The sequence below is a fragment of the Agrilus planipennis genome, unplaced genomic scaffold (genome assembly GCF_000699045.2).
Source record: "Agrilus planipennis isolate EAB-ADULT unplaced genomic scaffold, Apla_2.0 scaffold3, whole genome shotgun sequence".
Lineage (NCBI taxonomy): Eukaryota > Metazoa > Arthropoda > Insecta > Coleoptera > Buprestidae > Agrilus > Agrilus planipennis.
Genome location: NW_020442460.1, coordinates 965,628 through 985,017, shown reverse-complemented (window position 1 = coordinate 985,017; position 19,390 = coordinate 965,628). Strand labels below are relative to the sequence as shown.

Here is a 19,390-nt window from a genome sequence, read left to right as displayed (position 1 = left end):
TTATTCCAAACTCTTCTTAGTCTAAAAGAAGGAGAATGAAAAACATAATCTTTACTTGAATTAATTTCCCTAAAGGTACGTACTGATCTTAATTTATAAACACCATCTTTGGTTTTAAAAATATTTAACAGCGGATTAGTGACTCTATCTGTGTCACTAAGTATATTGAAAATTCTCTTCATAAATAACAAATCATAATAATCATGAAGTGACTTTACAGATGATAAACCAGCAATCTTAGCAATATTAACGTAATTATGATCAAAGAAAGACATGGGTTTGCCAATTTTGTAAGATAAGAATCTAAAGAACTTATGCTGAACCGCTTCCAATTTCATTATCATGGTTAAATAATGTGGAGACCAGATTTGAGAATTATAAAACATTATGGGTCTTACCAGGGTTTTGTACATATAAATAATAGTGTCAAACTTATAATTAAAAAAAAAAAATACTAAAACTACATAAGAAACCATTTAAGAAGAACGTATTCTTATCACTAAGCATTCAAAGGTAATGGCTCAACCGATGTAATTTTTCTTCGCCTTTAACATACGGACCAATAGACTTAGGAAAAGATCCTGTACGATGATGATTAATAATCTACATATACTGCTATTAGACCAGTGATATTTGGCATAACTGAAAAATTAATCTCATCACATTTATTGAGAATAACGAGGAGGTAGCGTCANACGGCTTAAGTGTATACCTAAGGGTGTATGGATATCCGTGTGACAAGCTTCTTGTCCCAACTCAATAAATTGCTTAGTAAAACAGCAGAACAGGTTCGCTAAGAATTATAATTGCCATTAAATCCTATAAGGATACCGAGAAGTATTAACTATCAATAGCGCGTTTAAGAAGAAAAAAATTAGTTTCTTTAAAGCCACCATCAAAGGGGAATGCAAATAGATGGAAAATTTCCGACTTGTTACTACGTTCAAGAAATGCCTAGATTGTTATCTGGAAACATGAAAAATTTCTTAACGAAAATATAAGCCGCTCTTTTACTACCATAAATCGTTAAGGACATTATCTGTATTTACCATCGTTACGTAGTATCTGAAATATGTGCATATTAAGTACCCGTTTCATTAAAAACAATAATTTTCCTTCCTTAAATTATTCTAAAAAATATCTGCCTTCAATATCCAAAACTATACATTAAACAACTAAAAACACTTCATGGTATTAATTAATCCTAATAAAATATCTTAAAGGCATTAAATCTGTTAAGCAAATGTCTATTTTTTATGATTTTTTTTATATACTTTAATAAATAAATGAAAAGAGATCACATTGTGGATGTCTAACTCAATTATTTAAGCTAATTTGAGCGCCTTTCCAGTCTTCCAATTTTTAATTTTTTATTTTCTTGAACCAACGAGCTGAAAGCCCTTTTACAAAATCATAACAATTTATAAATATAAATATATATNGGGTGTGACAACAGCAACAATTTTTCCCTCATTAATTTGAGGTAGCGTGTAGTGGGTAAAAAATTCAGAAATGAATTTTCAGAATAATATTTCATATTAAACTAACTCACTTCTAAAAGATATCTAAATTATATGTATGTTTAATCATAGTATATTCAGTATATAGTTACATTAGTTCGACGGATCGTTAACCTTGTAGGTCGGTTGGTCGTGGTTGTTGTTGTCACCTCTCGTAGTTTAGTGGTCAGAACATTGGTGCGTAAAGCCAAAGGTCCCGGGTTCGATTCCCGACGGGGGTGTGACAACAGCAACAATTTTTCCCTCATTAATTTGAGGTAGCGTGTAGTGGGTAAAAAATTCAGAAATGAATTTTCAGAATAATATTTCATATTAAACTAACTCACTTCTAAAAGATATCTAAATTATATGTATGTTTAATCATAGTATATTCAGTATATAGTTACATTAGTTCGACGGATCGTTAACCTTGTAGGTCGGTTGGTCGTGGTTGTTGTTGTCACCTCTCGTAGTTTAGTGGTCAGAACATTGGTGCGTAAAGCCAAAGGTCCCGGGTTCGATTCCCGACGGGGGTGTGACAACAGCAACAATTTTTCCCTCATTAATTTGAGGTAGCGTGTAGTGGGTAAAAAATTCAGAAATGAATTTTCAGAATAATATTTCATATTAAACTAACTCACTTCTAAAAGATATCTAAATTATATGTATGTTTAATCATAGTATATTCAGTATATAGTTACATTAGTTCGACGGATCGTTAACCTTGTAGGTCGGTTGGTCGTGGTTGTTGTTGTCACCTCTCGTAGTTTAGTGGTCAGAACATTGGTGCGTAAAGCCAAAGGTCCCGGGTTCGATTCCCGACGGGGGTGTGACAACAGCAACAATTTTTCCCTCATTAATTTGAGGTAGCGTGTAGTGGGTAAAAAATTCAGAAATGAATTTTCAGAATAATATTTCATATTAAACTAACTCACTTCTAAAAGATATCTAAATTATATGTATGTTTAATCATAGTATATTCAGTATATAGTTACATTAGTTCGACGGATCGTTAACCTTGTAGGTCGGTTGGTCGTGGTTGTTGTTGTCACCTCTCGTAGTTTAGTGGTCAGAACATTGGTGCGTAAAGCCAAAGGTCCCGGGTTCGATTCCCGGCGGGGGTGTGACAACAGCAACAATTTTTCCTCATTAATTTGAGGTAAGTTTGTATATAATTAAGTTAATAAAAATCGACGAATCGTTAACCTTGTAGGTCGGTTGGTCGTGGTTGCTGTTGTCACCTCTCGTAGTTTAGTGCTAGAACATTGGTGCGTAAAGCCAAAGGTCCCGGGTTCGATTCCCGGCGGGGGTGTGACAACAGCAACAATTTTTCCTCATTAATTTGAGGTAGTTTGTAGTGGGTAAATCAAAAATCGAAAAAATGATTTCAAATTAATATTTCAATTGGTTTTCAGGTGAAGAATTGTTAGCCAGTCCGAGAAAATCTCGACAAATCGCTTACAGCGCTGCAATTAGTTGCCCCTCTGAAGGATATTTTCCGGATAATAGAAACTGTTCATTATTTCATCGATGTATACAAACGAGTAGCGGATTGTCAGCAATAACATTTGAATGTGCTCCAGGGACTGTTTTCGACAACAGAAACGTCATTTGTAACTATCCCTACGCAAGTGGCAGACCTGAATGCGGAGGAGTTGAAGCGAAGCCCATCCCCCCGCCCGATAATCAGCCCATTTATTTGCCCACACAACCGCCAATACAACAATCGTCGACACAAAATCCATTTATCAATAATAGGATTCCCAGTAATACTTCTCAGATTAGTCAATTGGGTGATACATGTACTCAAGACGGTTTCTTGGGAGATCCCCGGGATTGCACCAAATTTTATAGATGTGTTGACGATGGTAAAGGTGGTTTTACTCAATACTCATTTGCTTGTGCCGCTGGAACTGTATGGGACTTGCAGTCAAGCACCTGCAATTATCCTTATGCAGCAAACAGAACAGCTTGCGGAGGAGTTGGTGGCACAGGAGGAAGTGGTAAGCTGTCTTTTGAAATTCGCTCTCCCTGTGAACGTTAATGCAATAATGATATTTTAACAGGATACCCTGCATCACCCGGCAGTGGAGGTCAAGGTGGTTCAGGAGGAATTGGTAAATAATAAAAGTACCTTGCATTGTACTAATCACTAATTTCTAATTTAGGACATGGTACAGCTACATTCATAATCTAATCTAATATTAATACACCCCGTGTGCTTAATCTATAATAAATTTCTGTAAGAACAACTAATGATTTTACAGGTTCAAATATATTTACACTCTTGTCTTTGCGTGATCATCACTTGAGAATACTTATTCTAAAAAGATGCATAAGGTCCTGGTGGAATAGCTACATTAGAAATAGTTAAAGACATACTAACCTATTAATTCATATTAACCCTAAATCGACCAATATCAAAATTTCCCCTTTATTAGGTGGATACCCAGGAACGCCGGGAACACCAGGAACACCAGGATCGCCAGGCACTCCAGGATTCCCAGGTCAACCAGGCAGCGGCGGGCAGGGAGGCCTTGGTGGAATAGGTACATTATCCATATTTAAAGACATAATACATTAATTATCTAAAATCTAAGCTGACTTATATCAAACTTATCCGTTTACCAGGCGGATACCCAGGAACACCAGGATCTCCGGGTACTCCAGGAATTCCAGGTCAACCAGGCAGTGGTGGACAGGGAGGCACAGGCGGAATAGGTAGATTACTTATTATTAATGACATACGAACATTGTAATTACTCAGAACTTGTGGGATACGTAGATACCATATTTATGGATACAGCTACCTTTAACATTGGATTAACTTTAAACCGGCTAATATCAAATTTCCCCCGTTATTAGGTGGCTATCCAGGAACGCCGGGATCTCCGGGTACTCCAGGAATTCCAGGTCAGCCAGGCAGTGGTGGTCAAGGAGGTAGTGGCGGAACAGGTAACCTAACTCAAACAACTTTTAACATTGGATTAACATTAAAGCGGCTAATATCAAATTTGCCTGGTTATTAGGTGGCTATCCAGGAACGCCAGGAACGCCGGGATCTCCGGGTACTCCAGGAATTCCAGGTCAACCAGGCAGTGGTGGACAGGGAGGCACAGGCGGAATAGGTAGATTACTTATTATTAATGACATACGAACCTTGTAATTACTCAGAACTGGTGGGATACGTAGATACCTTAATTGTCGATACACCTACCTTTAACATTAGATTAACATTAAACCGGCTAATATCAAATTTCCTCGGTTATTAGGTGGCTATCCAGGAACGCCGGGATCTCCGGGTACTCCAGGAATTCCAGGTCAACCAGGCAGTGGCGGACAAGGAGGCCCTGGTGGAATAGGTAAATTAGCAATAATTAGAGACATACCAACCGTTGGATTAACATTAATCAACTGAAATCAAACTTTTCCTGATTATTAGGTGGATACCCAGGATCGCCAGGCACTCCAGGAATTCCGGGTCAGCCAGGTAGCGGTGGACAAGGAGGCACAGGTGGAGTAGGTAGGCTAACCATTAATAAAATTATAAAAACCTAGGGCAATTGATTTCTTCCCAACCCAGTTTATATTAAAAATGTCTATTTACCAGGTGGCTACCCAGGAACGTCAGGAACACCAGGAACACCAGGATCACCAGGCATTCCGGGAATACCAGGTCAGCCGGGCAGCGGCGGTCAAGGAGGCCCTGGTGGAATAGGTATATTAGCAATAATTTAGGACACACTAACTTTTTATCTTGGATTAACCATCTAATATCAAATTTCCCCCGGTTATCAGGTGGATACCCAGGAACACCAGGATCACCAGGAACTCCGGGTCAGCCAGGCAGTGGTGGACAGGGAGGCCCAGGTGGAACAGGTAAATTACATATTTATAATGATAGACCAGATATATAAGAGCTCTGTAGTTGCTGCGAACTTTGTTATATCAAACTCCTTCGTTAACTAGGTGGCTATCCAGGAACGCCGGGATCTCCAGGTACTCCGGGCATTCCAGGTCAGCCAGGCAGCGGTGGTCAAGGAGGTAGTGGTGGAATAGGTAGGCTAACATTAGTGTAGATATAAAAACTTAAAGCAACCCAATTTATACTAAAATGTCTGTTCATTAGGTGGCTACCCAGGAACACCAGGAACGCCGGGAACACCAGGATCTCCAGGCATTCCGGGAATCCCAGGTCAGCCAGGCAGCGGCGGACAAGGAGGCCCTGGTGGAATAGGTAAATTAGCAATAATTAAGGTTACACTAACTTTTACCTTGGATTAACATTAAGCCAAATAATATCAAATTTCCCCCGGTTATTAGGTGGATACCCGGGAACACCAGGATCGCCAGGAACTCCAGGAAGTGGTGGGCATGGAGGCACAGGTGGAATAGGTAGACTAGTTATTAGAAACCTTATAATTATTATAAATCATTTAGCAGCATGTATTATTAGGTGGCTACCCAGGGGCACCAGGATCACCAGGCACTCCAGGAATTCCAGGACAACCCGGCAGCGGAGGACAAGGAGGTCCCGGTGGAATAGGTGACTCACTTATTTATAATGACATACAAATATAAGAGCTCTGTAGTTGCCGTAAACAGTATTATATCAAACTTCTCCGTTGACTAGGTGGCTATCCAGGAACACCAGGATCACCGGGCATTCCGGGAATTCCAGGTCAGCCAGGTCAAGGAGGTAGTGGTGGAATAGGTAGGCTAACCATTCTTAAAGATATAGAAACCTAAGGCAACTTATAGCATTCCAAACGGGTTTACATCAGAAATGTCTATTTATTAGGTGGCTATCCAGGAACACCCGGAACACCAGGATATCCAGGCATTCCAGGAATTCCAGGTCAGCCAGGTAGCGGAGGACAAGGAGGCCCCGGGGGAATAGGTAGATTACTCATTTATATTGAATTAAAAATTATAAGAGCACTGTAGTTGCAATAAATTGTGTTATATCAAACCCCTCCGTTGACTAGGTGGCTATCCAGGAACGCCGGGAACACCAGGATCTCCAGGTATTCCAGGAATTCCAGGTCAGCCAGGCAGCGGCGGACAAGGAGGCCCTGGTGGAATAGGTAGGTTAACAATAAGGTCACACTAAACTTTAACCTTAAATTAACATTAAACCCACTAATATCAAAATATTCCTATTTATTAGGTGGATACCCAGGAACACCAGGATCGCCAGGCGTTCCAGGAATTCCAGGTCAACCAGGTGGCGGAGGACAAGGAGGCCCCGGGGGAATAGGTATATTATTCATTTATATTACATTAAAGATATAAGAGCCCTGTAGATGCTGTAAACTGTGTCATATCAAACTCCTTCGTTGACTAGGTGGCTATCCAGGAACGCCGGGAACACCAGGATCTCCAGGCATTCCAGGAATTCCAGGTCAGCCAGGCAGCGGCGGACAAGGAGGGCCTGGTGGAATAGGTAGATTGACAATAACTAAGGATACACTACATTTTAATCTTGGATTACCATTACATCGACTAATATTAAATTTCTCCCGGTTATTAGGTGGATACCCAGGAACACCAGGATCCCCAGGAACTCCAGNATTACCATTAAATCGACTAATATTAAACTTTTCCCGGTTATTAGGTGGATACCCAGGAACACCAGGATCACCAGGAACTCCAGGAGTTCCTGGTCAGCCAGGTAGTGGTGGACAGGGAGGCCCAGGTGGAATAGGTAGGCTAGTTATTATTAAGTGTGTAAAATATACAAATCTTACACTTGTTTCAAACCATTTAAAATATATTTTATTAGGCGGCTACCCAGGAACGCCAGGAACGCCAGGAACACCAGGATCGCCAGGCGTTCCAGGAATTCCAGGCCAACCAGGTGGCGGAGGACAAGGAGGCCCTGGGGAAATAGGTAGATTACTCATTTATATTGACTTAAAAATATAAGAGCTCTGTAGTTGCTGTAAACTATGTTATATCAAACTCCTTCGTTTACTAGGTGGCTATCCAGGGACACCGGGAACACCAGGATCTCCAGGCATTCCAGGAATTCCAGGTCAGCCAGGCAGCGGCGGACAAGGCGGCCCCGGGGGAATAGGTAGATTACTCATTTATATTAACATGAAAATATAAGAGCACTGCAGTTGCTATAAATTGTGTTATATCAAACTCCTCCGTTGACTAGGTGGCTTTCCAGGAACGCCGGGAACGCCAGGATCTCCAGGTCAACCAGGCAGCGGCGGACAAGGAGGCCCTGGTGGAATAGGTAGACTAATAATTACTAAGGATACACTACATTTTAATCTTAGATTACCATTAAATCGACTAATATTAAATTTTTCCTGGTTATTAGGTGGATACCCAGGAACACCAGGATCACCAGGAACTCCAGGAATTCCGGGTCAGCCAGGTAGTGGTGGACAGGGAGGCCCAGGTGGAATAGGTAGGCTAGTTATTATTAAGTGTGTAAAATATACAAATCTTACACTTGTTTCAAACCATTAAAAATATATTTTATTAGGCGGCTACCCAGGAACGCCAGGAACGCCAGGAACACCAGGATCGCCAGGCGTTCCAGGAATTCCAGGCCAACCAGGTGGCGGAGGACAAGGAGGCCCCGGAGGAATAGGTAGATTATTCATTTATATTGCATTAAAGATATAAGAGCCCTGTAGATGCTGTAAACTGTGTCATATCAAACTCTTTCGTTGACTAGGTGGCTATCCAGGGACGCCGGGAACACCAGGATCTCCAGGCATTCCAGGAATTCCAGGTCAGCCAGGCAGCGGCGGACAAGGGGGCCCTGGTGGAATAGGTAGATTAACAATAACTAAGGATACACTAATCTTTGACCTTGGATTAATATTAAACTCACTAATATCATTTTTCCTGCTTATTAGGTGGATACCCAGGAACACCAGGATCACCAGGAACTCCAGGAATTCCGGGTCAGCCAGGTAGTGGTGGACAGGGAGGCCCAGGTGGAATAGGTAGGCTAGTTATTATTAAGTGTGTAAAATATACAAATCTTACACTTGTTTCAAATCATTTAAAATGAAATTTGATTAGGCGGCCAGCCAGGAACTCCGGGAACACCGGGTCAGCCGGGCGGTGGCGGACAAGGAGGCCCTGGTGGAATAGGTAAATTACCAATAATTTAGGACACACTAACCTTTTACCTTGGATTAACATTAAACCAACCGATAATAAATTGCCCTGGTTTTTAGGTGGATACCCAGGATCACCAGGATCGCCAGGAACTCCAGGAATTCCAGGTCAACCAGGCAGCGGCGGACAGGTTGGCCCCGGCGGTATAGGTAAATTACTTATTTATAATGATGTACATATATAAGAACTCTGTAGTTGCTGCGAACTGTGTTATATCAAACTCCTCCTTTGATTAGGTGGTTATCCAGGAACGCCAGCAACGCCGGGATCTCCGGGTACTCCAGGAATTCCAGGTCAGCCAGGCAGTGGTGGTCAAGGAGGTAGTGGTGGAATAGGTAAGATATAAAAACCTAAGGCAACTGATTTCATTCCAACCGGGTTTACATCAAAAATCTCTAATTATTAGGTGGCTATCCAGGAACGCCGGGTACGCCGGGATCGCCAGGATTTCCGGGAATACCAGGTCAGCCAGGCAGCGGCGGACAAGGAGGCCCTGGTGGAATAGGTATATTAAAAATAATTAAAGACACACTAATCTTTTACCTTGAATTAGCATTAAATCTTCTAATATCGAACTTCCCCCGGTTATTAGGTGGATACCCAGGAACACCAGGATCGCCAGGAACTCCAGGAATTCCGGGTCAACCAGGCAGCGGCGGTCAAGGAGGCGTTGGTGGAATAGGTGGGTGAAATATCAAATTTCAAGCCAAGAAGCTTTCATGTTTTTGAGTGTCTTATTTTATGCGTTTCAGTGCATGCTTGTATTATTTTGGAATGATTAAGTATGTGCTTTGCTCACTTAAGTTTTATAAGTATTTGTGCATTATAATCCGCTTTAATCTTATTCAGGTGGCTCACCAAGCGTTCCTTCTATCCCAAGTCAACCGGGTTCTGGTGGACAGGGTGGTTCAGGCGGTCTTCCCGGTACCCCCGGTTGTCCACCTAATCAACAGGGTGAACCTATTAGACCAGGCCAATTAGGAACGCAGTGTGTCGAAGATGGATTTTTAGGTGATCCTATTAATTGCTCTGTATTTTACCGATGTGTTGCGGATGGCAGAGGTGCTTTCATTAAGTATAAGTTCTCTTGTGCTCCGGGAACTGTATGGGATACCAAAATACTCTCTTGCAATTATCAATGGGCAGCGAATAGAAGTAACTGTATTGATCAGCCAAATCAACCTATACAACCTGTAAATCCTAGCCATCCAACACAAACTGAACAGCCTATATATATTCCACAACAACCAGGACAACCGTTGCCGCCTAATCCAGAAGGAGGTCAACCTCAGCAACCTGTGCAAATACCAACACCTGGACAACCACAACATCCTGTTGGTGTACCTGAACAACCGGGATCACCTTCACAGCCAAATCAGCCGACGCCTACACCTCAGCAACCTCAACAGCCAGATCAGTCTGGTAATTTGCCTAGTCAGCTGGGCAATGTTTGTTCTCAGGATGGATTTCTAGGAGATCCTGTCAATTGCTTGAAATTTTATAGATGTATTTCGGATGGAAAAGGTGGTTTTATTAAACATGAGTTCTCATGTGTCAGTGGCACAGTTTGGGATCCTAAAATTACGTCATGCAATCATGTTTGGGCAGCAAATAGGCCGAATTGTGGAAATTTGCAACCTTCACAGCCGGGGCAGTTATCACCTCAGCAGCCACAGCAACCAGAACAACCAGCGCAGCCACAACAACCACAGCAGCCAACATATCCGCAACAACCTTTGCAACCAACGTATCCACAACAACCCACACAGCCTCAACAACCATTGCAACCGCAACAACCACTACCGCCACAACAACCACAGCAACCAGCGTATCCACAACAACCCACTCAACCTCAACAACCATTGCAGCCCCAACAACCACCGCAACCACAGCAACCCCAACAACCGTTGCAGCCACAACAGCCACAGCAACCAACGTATCCACAACAACCCACTCAACCCCAACAACCGTTGCAGCCACAACAACCTTGGCAGCCTCAACAGCCACAGCAACCAACGTATCCACAACAACCCACTCAACCTCAGCAACCATTGCAGCCCCCAACCCACTCAACCCCAACAACCGTTGCAGCCACAACAACCTTGGCAGCCTCAACAGCCACAGCAACCAACGTATCCACAACAACCCACTCAACCTCAGCAACCATTGCAGCCCCAACAGCCACCGCAGCCACAGCAACCCACACAACCTCAACAGCCATTACAGCCCCAACAGCCACAACAACCGACGTATCCACAACAGCCAGCACCACCTCAGCAACCACTACAGCCCCAACAACCAAGTCAGCCCCCTTCAGGTACTTATTTATTTGGCTTTGTGGAAATGTATTTAATAACTAAATTACAATTGTTCTTTCAAAGGGAATGGAAATGGTATTTGTAATAAGTCGGGATATTTTGCCGTAGAGCAAGATTGCAAAAAGTTTTATAGATGCGTAGCTTGGGGCAATAGTAGTAATGACTTTTCGGTATTCTACTTCAGCTGTCCTGATAACACAATCTTTGATCCTGCATTAAGTGTATGCAATTATCCATACGCCGTTAATCGTCACTGTTCGAATTTAAACAGCAGTATTGTAAGTGTATGACGCCCTTTATGATTACGTAGTATGAAAAGTTTGGCTTTATCACAGATTTTGCCTGATGGGTCTTCTCCAGGTGGTTCACCACCAAGTGGCGGTTCATTACAACCACAAACACCAACTCCCTCCGTCCCTGTTATTTCTCAAGGACCAAATATCCCTCCTAGTGGTTCTCAAGTAACAAACCCTCCACAGCCAACTAATCCATCTTACATTCCCACCAATGGCTCTCAAACAACAAACCCCCAACAACCTAGTGGTGCCATATGTCCAATTGGTCAATTATCAGGAGAACAAGTGGCATTAGTTTGTCCAACTGGCTTTAGAAGGCATCCAAAATACTGCAACCTATTTTATCAGTGTACTACAAGTCCTTATACTTTCGATTTCAAAGTGCTAATTCTGAGTTGTCCAAGTGGGACCGTTTATGACAACAGAAAGATTCAGTGTTTACCCCCTGGAGAAGCTGAAACGTGCACAGGACAAATTGCTCAAACAACTCTGTATAGAAACAGTCAACTTAATTCTCTTCCACCGGTATGCAAATGACTTACTTATATATAAATACCAATTGAACTATTACGTTTTATTTGTCTACAGATTGCAGTAACGCAGCAACAGCTGTGTTGGTATGAAGGATACAATGCTTTCAGTCAAGATCCCTGTTCAAACACATTCGTAAAGTGCCAAAGAAAAGAAAATGAAATAGAAGCCTACATGTATCAATGTCCAGAAGGATTCGTCTTTTGGCCAGTAAGTCAAAGATGCGAACGGACTCAAAAGCTTCAATGTTACGATAACAACAATTACTCGAGATGGGAGATTCCAACTGAAACTACCAACATTTCATACAGAAGAAGAAGAAAATTGGCGTAAAATAAGTGAAGGCGTCAACATTCTGTGGCCCATTATGGGAATGAGCCATTGAAAGTGCCTTTTCAAAATGGATAACTTCGAAACTTTAAATGCGTTTTGAACGTATCCATTATGGGATGGTGGTGGTATTATTACGTATAAGACAATAATTTATTTTTACCAACTGCCATTAGACAATATTGTAAATTAATGATTAAAATGACAATATTTCTTATTTATAATAAAAACTTTTTGCTGTACAAAAGCTTTAAACAAATAAATAATGAAACAAATAAACGGTGTATAATTTAAATAAATAGGAAAATTGACCATGTTGTTGCACAAGAAACACAAAGAATTTTCGAATTTATTCTCCTGCAGTAGGGCTGTGTGGTTTGTACCAAAAAAAAAATCATTTCTTGAAAATTCACCTCTGAAGGGTGGATTAAAGTATGGAAACTTGTATTTGAGGAAAGGTACCTCATGACTGAGTCAAAATGTCTGAAGTGATAGATCAGAATTTGAAAAGTGGGTTTTATTACCTACTAGTGACCCGCCCCAGCTTCGCACGGGTGCAATGCTGATAAAAGGTGAAATCTTCAAAAGATACCCCCTGAACATACTAAATATACTACAGAATGTCTTTACATACAACATTCACAGTTTTTTTGTCATTAGACAATACAAACCGGCCCCTCCCTGGGTATCGCCGCAACCGGCATTTTAAATCTGTAATCTTCGAAAATATTCATTTAAATTACATGCTGTAAAGGGCCATATTGATCTGTATTAAATGCACAATGTATTTAAAAGTACTTAATTGGATAAGGATTAATGCTGTATTGCTTAAAATCGCTTCGTAAATAAGCCATTATTTCTCGTAAAAAGTAAAGGATAANCGGGTTTACATCAAAAATCTCTAATTATTAGGTGGCTATCCAGGAACGCCGGGTACGCCGGGATCGCCAGGCATTCCGGGAATACCAGGTCAGCCAGGCAGCGGCGGACAAGGAGGCCCTGGTGGAATAGGTATATTAAAAATAATTAAAGACACACTAATCTTTTACCTTGAATTAGCATTAAATCTTCTAATATCGAACTTCCCCCGGTTATTAGGTGGATACCCAGGAACACCAGGATCGCCAGGAACTCCAGGAATTCCGGGTCAACCAGGCAGCGGCGGTCAAGGAGGCGTTGGTGGAATAGGTGGGTGAAATATCAAATTTCAAGCCAAGAAGCTTTCATGTTTTTGAGTGTCTTATTTTATGCGTTTCAGTGCATGCTTGTATTATTTTGGAATGATTAAGTATGTGCTTTGCTCACTTAAGTTTTATAAGTATTTGTGCATTATAATCCGCTTTAATCTTATTCAGGTGGCTCACCAAGCGTTCCTTCTATCCCAAGTCAACCGGGTTCTGGTGGACAGGGTGGTTCAGGCGGTCTTCCCGGTACCCCCGGTTGTCCACCTAATCAACAGGGTGAACCTATTAGACCAGGCCAATTAGGAACGCAGTGTGTCGAAGATGGATTTTTAGGTGATCCTATTAATTGCTCTGTATTTTACCGATGTGTTGCGGATGGCAGAGGTGCTTTCATTAAGTATAAGTTCTCTTGTGCTCCGGGAACTGTATGGGATACCAAAATACTCTCTTGCAATTATCAATGGGCAGCGAATAGAAGTAACTGTATTGATCAGCCAAATCAACCTATACAACCTGTAAATCCTAGCCATCCAACACAAACTGAACAGCCTATATATATTCCACAACAACCAGGACAACCGTTGCCGCCTAATCCAGAAGGAGGTCAACCTCAGCAACCTGTGCAAATACCAACACCTGGACAACCACAACATCCTGTTGGTGTACCTGAACAACCGGGATCACCTTCACAGCCAAATCAGCCGACGCCTACACCTCAGCAACCTCAACAGCCAGATCAGTCTGGTAATTTGCCTAGTCAGCTGGGCAATGTTTGTTCTCAGGATGGATTTCTAGGAGATCCTGTCAATTGCTTGAAATTTTATAGATGTATTTCGGATGGAAAAGGTGGTTTTATTAAACATGAGTTCTCATGTGTCAGTGGCACAGTTTGGGATCCTAAAATTACGTCATGCAATCATGTTTGGGCAGCAAATAGGCCGAATTGTGGAAATTTGCAACCTTCACAGCCGGGGCAGTTATCACCTCAGCAGCCACAGCAACCAGAACAACCAGCGCAGCCACAACAACCACAGCAGCCAACATATCCGCAACAACCTTTGCAACCAACGTATCCACAACAACCCACACAGCCTCAACAACCATTGCAACCGCAACAACCACTACCGCCACAACAACCACAGCAACCAGCGTATCCACAACAACCCACTCAACCTCAACAACCATTGCAGCCCCAACAACCACCGCAACCACAGCAACCCCAACAACCGTTGCAGCCACAACAGCCACAGCAACCAACGTATCCACAACAACCCACTCAACCCCAACAACCGTTGCAGCCACAACAACCTTGGCAGCCTCAACAGCCACAGCAACCAACGTATCCACAACAACCCACTCAACCTCAGCAACCATTGCAGCCCCAACAGCCACCGCAGCCACAGCAACCCACACAACCTCAACAGCCATTACAGCCCCAACAGCCACAACAACCGACGTATCCACAACAGCCAGCACCACCTCAGCAACCACTACAGCCCCAACAACCAAGTCAGCCCCCTTCAGGTACTTATTTATTTGGCTTTGTGGAAATGTATTTAATAACTAAATTACAATTGTTCTTTCAAAGGGAATGGAAATGGTATTTGTAATAAGTCGGGATATTTTGCCGTAGAGCAAGATTGCAAAAAGTTTTATAGATGCGTAGCTTGGGGCAATAGTAGTAATGACTTTTCGGTATTCTACTTCAGCTGTCCTGATAACACAATCTTTGATCCTGCATTAAGTGTATGCAATTATCCATACGCCGTTAATCGTCACTGTTCGAATTTAAACAGCAGTATTGTAAGTGTATGACGCCCTTTATGATTACGTAGTATGAAAAGTTTGGCTTTATCACAGATTTTGCCTGATGGGTCTTCTCCAGGTGGTTCACCACCAAGTGGCGGTTCATTACAACCACAAACACCAACTCCCTCCGTCCCTGTTATTTCTCAAGGACCAAATATCCCTCCTAGTGGTTCTCAAGTAACAAACCCTCCACAGCCAACTAATCCATCTTACATTCCCACCAATGGCTCTCAAACAACAAACCCCCAACAACCTAGTGGTGCCATATGTCCAATTGGTCAATTATCAGGAGAACAAGTGGCATTAGTTTGTCCAACTGGCTTTAGAAGGCATCCAAAATACTGCAACCTATTTTATCAGTGTACTACAAGTCCTTATACTTTCGATTTCAAAGTGCTAATTCTGAGTTGTCCAAGTGGGACCGTTTATGACAACAGAAAGATTCAGTGTTTACCCCCTGGAGAAGCTGAAACGTGCACAGGACAAATTGCTCAAACAACTCTGTATAGAAACAGTCAACTTAATTCTCTTCCACCGGTATGCAAATGACTTACTTATATATAAATACCAATTGAACTATTACGTTTTATTTGTCTACAGATTGCAGTAACGCAGCAACAGCTGTGTTGGTATGAAGGATACAATGCTTTCAGTCAAGATCCCTGTTCAAACACATTCGTAAAGTGCCAAAGAAAAGAAAATGAAATAGAAGCCTACATGTATCAATGTCCAGAAGGATTCGTCTTTTGGCCAGTAAGTCAAAGATGCGAACGGACTCAAAAGCTTCAATGTTACGATAACAACAATTACTCGAGATGGGAGATTCCAACTGAAACTACCAACATTTCATACAGAAGAAGAAGAAAATTGGCGTAAAATAAGTGAAGGCGTCAACATTCTGTGGCCCATTATGGGAATGAGCCATTGAAAGTGCCTTTTCAAAATGGATAACTTCGAAACTTTAAATGCGTTTTGAACGTATCCATTATGGGATGGTGGTGGTATTATTACGTATAAGACAATAATTTATTTTTACCAACTGCCATTAGACAATATTGTAAATTAATGATTAAAATGACAATATTTCTTATTTATAATAAAAACTTTTTGCTGTACAAAAGCTTTAAACAAATAAATAATGAAACAAATAAACGGTGTATAATTTAAATAAATAGGAAAATTGACCATGTTGTTGCACAAGAAACACAAAGAATTTTCGAATTTATTCTCCTGCAGTAGGGCTGTGTGGTTTGTACCAAAAAAAAAATCATTTCTTGAAAATTCACCTCTGAAGGGTGGATTAAAGTATGGAAACTTGTATTTGAGGAAAGGTACCTCATGACTGAGTCAAAATGTCTGAAGTGATAGATCAGAATTTGAAAAGTGGGTTTTATTACCTACTAGTGACCCGCCCCAGCTTCGCACGGGTGCAATGCTGATAAAAGGTGAAATCTTCAAAAGATACCCCCTGAACATACTAAATATACTACAGAATGTCTTTGCATACAACATTCACAGATTTTTTGTCATTACACAACTCAAACCGGCCTCCCGGCCGGTACCGCCGTAACCGCAATGTCCCTGCATTTTAAATCTGTAATATCTTCGAAAATATTCATTTAAATTACATGTTGTAAAGGGTTATATTGATCTATATTAAATGCACAATGTATTTAAGGTACTTAATTGGATAAGAATTAATGCAATACAATCGCTTCGTAAATAAGTCATTTCTCATAAAAAGTAAAGGATAAGAAATGGTTATTGTGGGTTATCCCTAAGAGATAGACATATACCATCGCGGACTTTTTTATAGACCCTTTTAAGATGTACAATATTGTAGTACATTATTTTAATCTATCTCGTAGGGTTCAGCCAGCGTTTGCAATGTAAGCGCAAAAAATTGTTTATTTACGACATCACATTAGAAACCTCTAAAATTATCAGTGTTTCCCTACTATATTATGCATGTATTATACATATAAACCATCCTCTTGAATCACTCTATCTTTTAAAAGAAACCGCATCAAAATCCGTTGCGTAGTTTTAAAGATTTAAGCATACATAGGGACAGATAGCGGGAAAGCGACTTTGTTTTATACTATGTAGTGATATTATTATGGATGCTTTTCGTCTATGTGATTTAAAGTAATGCTTCAGGAAGTTACTGGCATATCCAAATATTAACATCAAAAAGCACCTACAATCTACTTACATTATTATTTTTCACTCTAGGAAGTCAACAATATTTTAGGCAATTATAGGCTCTGCTTGATCGTCATCAGCTATCCAATAACATCCAAGAGAATGCGCTGAGAATAGCAAACAATAGAAAAGTTGTAAGTAAATATGACCGCAATTGTAACAAAATACGAAACAATAACGCTATTTTGTTTTAGAATTCTTACGAAGTATAGAAACAGGTGTTTATAATAAACAGTAGGCTTTTCGCAATGTCAGTTTATGAATAACAAATTATGTTGACAGAACTGTCTGTGTACTACGTTACAGTAAGTAGAAATTTACACGTTATTTTACGGTTCGTTACTTTGTTCGGTTTAATAACAATAATAAAAAATTGTCCGCCACTATGCTTCCACGAAATTACTTTGCAATAATGTGCCGCGATGATGTAATGTGAAAATTGAAAAATGAGAAGCTTCACACACGCCGATGAACGCTATCCGTTGCTCATGTTTGTTGGCGATGAAGAAGATAGAACCACTTCCACCACCAACAAGAGGGGTAGATTTAGGAATATCAGTGCTGGAGCAGCTTCCGTAATGAACCAGTGGCCAGGTAATCAAAAGATTTTACATAAATTGGTGCAAAACCAGGAATATTAACATGTTGCCTAAAAGTCGACAGTTGTTTAGATTGTATTTGACTTTCATGACTTTATAGAATAACGACAACCGTTTTTACTTTCGTTTTAGGTCACATCACATCATGTTGGTTAACTACCCTTCTCGTTACTATTGGTTCTACCCTTGTGGCTATATTAATTATACTCTGGGCCGTTCGTAATGGAGTAATATTGGGACCATATTGTGACAAATCTAAAATGGCAAATATCGAAAACGGAACTGTTCACTTAATTCATGACTTTTTCCCCTGGTGCCAGGAGCAATTAGAAATAGTCGCAAAAATAGCCAAAACTTACCCAGATTGGAACATAGAATTGATTTTAATAAAGAACATGAACGATATCACAGATGATCGTGACGGTGTGTCTAGTTTAAAATATTATAGTAACATAAGTAGCAGTAGAAACGGAACTGGCATATCGTCAAAAAACGGTACCATAAGTGCAGTTGCCAGTTGGAGTGATTATGACAAACTGGGAAATCTGGTGCAAGTCAGCGAGAAAAGTAACAGTGCAACTGGATACTTGAAGATGCTATTTCATATAAAGCGGACCAACAAAGAGAATTGCGAACATTGTTCTTCATTTCAGGACGTGGAGCAATTAGTACAGCAATATCCTTTCGTCAAAATAACGTGTACAACGTTTGAAGACATTTTTCAAAACACCCCATTGTACTTTACATGGCAAAACCTCAATTTGAAAACGAAAATTTTCGCAGCCAGAGTTTTGTACCTGTGGGAAGACGCTGGAGTCACTTATGAAATACCTCAGCTTGTCACAGACGAAATAGAAGACTATAACCTAACATTAAAAAATAGATCATTTTCCGTGTCTCCCTGCATTGATTACAAAAGGGAACCCTTGAATCCAGAAGAGGCCCAGCATCTCAGAAAAATAAATCTAGTCGAAAGGTTCATACGGAACGGAAACAAATCTTTTAAAAGTATTCCAACAGGCGTTGTGACGATTGACGACGAAGGAGTCCACATGGAAACTAAGACTCCTTGTCATGCATTTTTAGGAGAGCTCATTATAAGGCTGAGGCAAGCTACCAAAGATAGTCATCCTAAAGACATTATGATGATGAGTTTGAAGAAGTTTTGCGTTAAAGGAGGAGTTCAGTCACAGTATTGTCGAAAGTTTTGATGAGTGCAGTTCTCAAGAACAAAAAGAACAAGTATCTAACATATCTTAAAAATAATAAAAAAGACAACAAATGAAAGTATTGTTTAGTGTTTCGATCATCATTATCTGTGTTATAGCTAACCAAATATTATAACCTTAAAAGATGCTATTAGAAAAAAAAGACCAAAAGAAAAACCAGATCGATAAAAAAAATAAAAATAATTGATTGTAAATTTATTTTTTAAATAATTTTACTACTATGTATTACATTAGAATGTGT

General features: G+C 40.7%; 2 protein-coding genes across 2 annotated transcripts in view; both read left to right on the top strand.

Annotated features, from left to right (window-relative positions):
* Positions 1-16,211, top strand: part of LOC108742694 (collagen alpha-1(III) chain-like) — a 44,118-nt gene extending 27,907 nt beyond the window's left edge. Inside the window, exons 3-39 of the mRNA XM_025980645.1 lie at positions 2,915-3,502; positions 3,566-3,616; positions 3,941-4,048; positions 4,131-4,220; positions 4,365-4,454; positions 4,529-4,627; positions 4,772-4,861; positions 4,942-5,022; positions 5,110-5,217; positions 5,298-5,378; positions 5,469-5,558; positions 5,629-5,736; positions 5,823-5,894; positions 5,956-6,045; positions 6,133-6,213; positions 6,301-6,399; positions 6,488-6,586; positions 6,670-6,759; positions 6,847-6,945; positions 7,117-7,206; positions 7,285-7,392; positions 7,480-7,578; positions 7,678-7,746; positions 7,834-7,923; positions 8,002-8,109; positions 8,197-8,295; positions 8,381-8,470; positions 8,550-8,621; positions 8,708-8,797; positions 8,885-8,983; positions 9,055-9,153; positions 9,241-9,330; positions 9,498-10,697; positions 14,679-14,831; positions 14,896-15,110; positions 15,168-15,653; positions 15,717-16,211. Of these exons, the coding sequence (XP_025836430.1) occupies positions 2,915-3,502; positions 3,566-3,616; positions 3,941-4,048; positions 4,131-4,220; positions 4,365-4,454; positions 4,529-4,627; positions 4,772-4,861; positions 4,942-5,022; positions 5,110-5,217; positions 5,298-5,378; positions 5,469-5,558; positions 5,629-5,736; positions 5,823-5,894; positions 5,956-6,045; positions 6,133-6,213; positions 6,301-6,399; positions 6,488-6,586; positions 6,670-6,759; positions 6,847-6,945; positions 7,117-7,206; positions 7,285-7,392; positions 7,480-7,578; positions 7,678-7,746; positions 7,834-7,923; positions 8,002-8,109; positions 8,197-8,295; positions 8,381-8,470; positions 8,550-8,621; positions 8,708-8,797; positions 8,885-8,983; positions 9,055-9,153; positions 9,241-9,330; positions 9,498-10,697; positions 14,679-14,831; positions 14,896-15,110; positions 15,168-15,653; positions 15,717-15,992 (5,747 nt within the window). The 3' untranslated portion in view covers positions 15,993-16,211. The remainder of the gene's footprint in view (positions 1-2,914; positions 3,503-3,565; positions 3,617-3,940; positions 4,049-4,130; positions 4,221-4,364; positions 4,455-4,528; positions 4,628-4,771; positions 4,862-4,941; positions 5,023-5,109; positions 5,218-5,297; positions 5,379-5,468; positions 5,559-5,628; positions 5,737-5,822; positions 5,895-5,955; positions 6,046-6,132; positions 6,214-6,300; positions 6,400-6,487; positions 6,587-6,669; positions 6,760-6,846; positions 6,946-7,116; positions 7,207-7,284; positions 7,393-7,479; positions 7,579-7,677; positions 7,747-7,833; positions 7,924-8,001; positions 8,110-8,196; positions 8,296-8,380; positions 8,471-8,549; positions 8,622-8,707; positions 8,798-8,884; positions 8,984-9,054; positions 9,154-9,240; positions 9,331-9,497; positions 10,698-14,678; positions 14,832-14,895; positions 15,111-15,167; positions 15,654-15,716) is intronic.
* A 1,353-nt stretch (positions 16,212-17,564) lies between these two features.
* Positions 17,565-19,342, top strand: LOC108742046. The gene is made up of 2 exons (XM_025980658.1): positions 17,565-17,915; positions 18,053-19,342. Exons 1-2 carry the CDS (start codon positions 17,768-17,770, stop codon positions 19,129-19,131), a joined length of 1,227 nt encoding a protein of 408 aa, XP_025836443.1. The 5' UTR covers positions 17,565-17,767; the 3' UTR covers positions 19,132-19,342.
* The last annotated feature ends 48 nt before the right edge of the window (positions 19,343-19,390 follow it).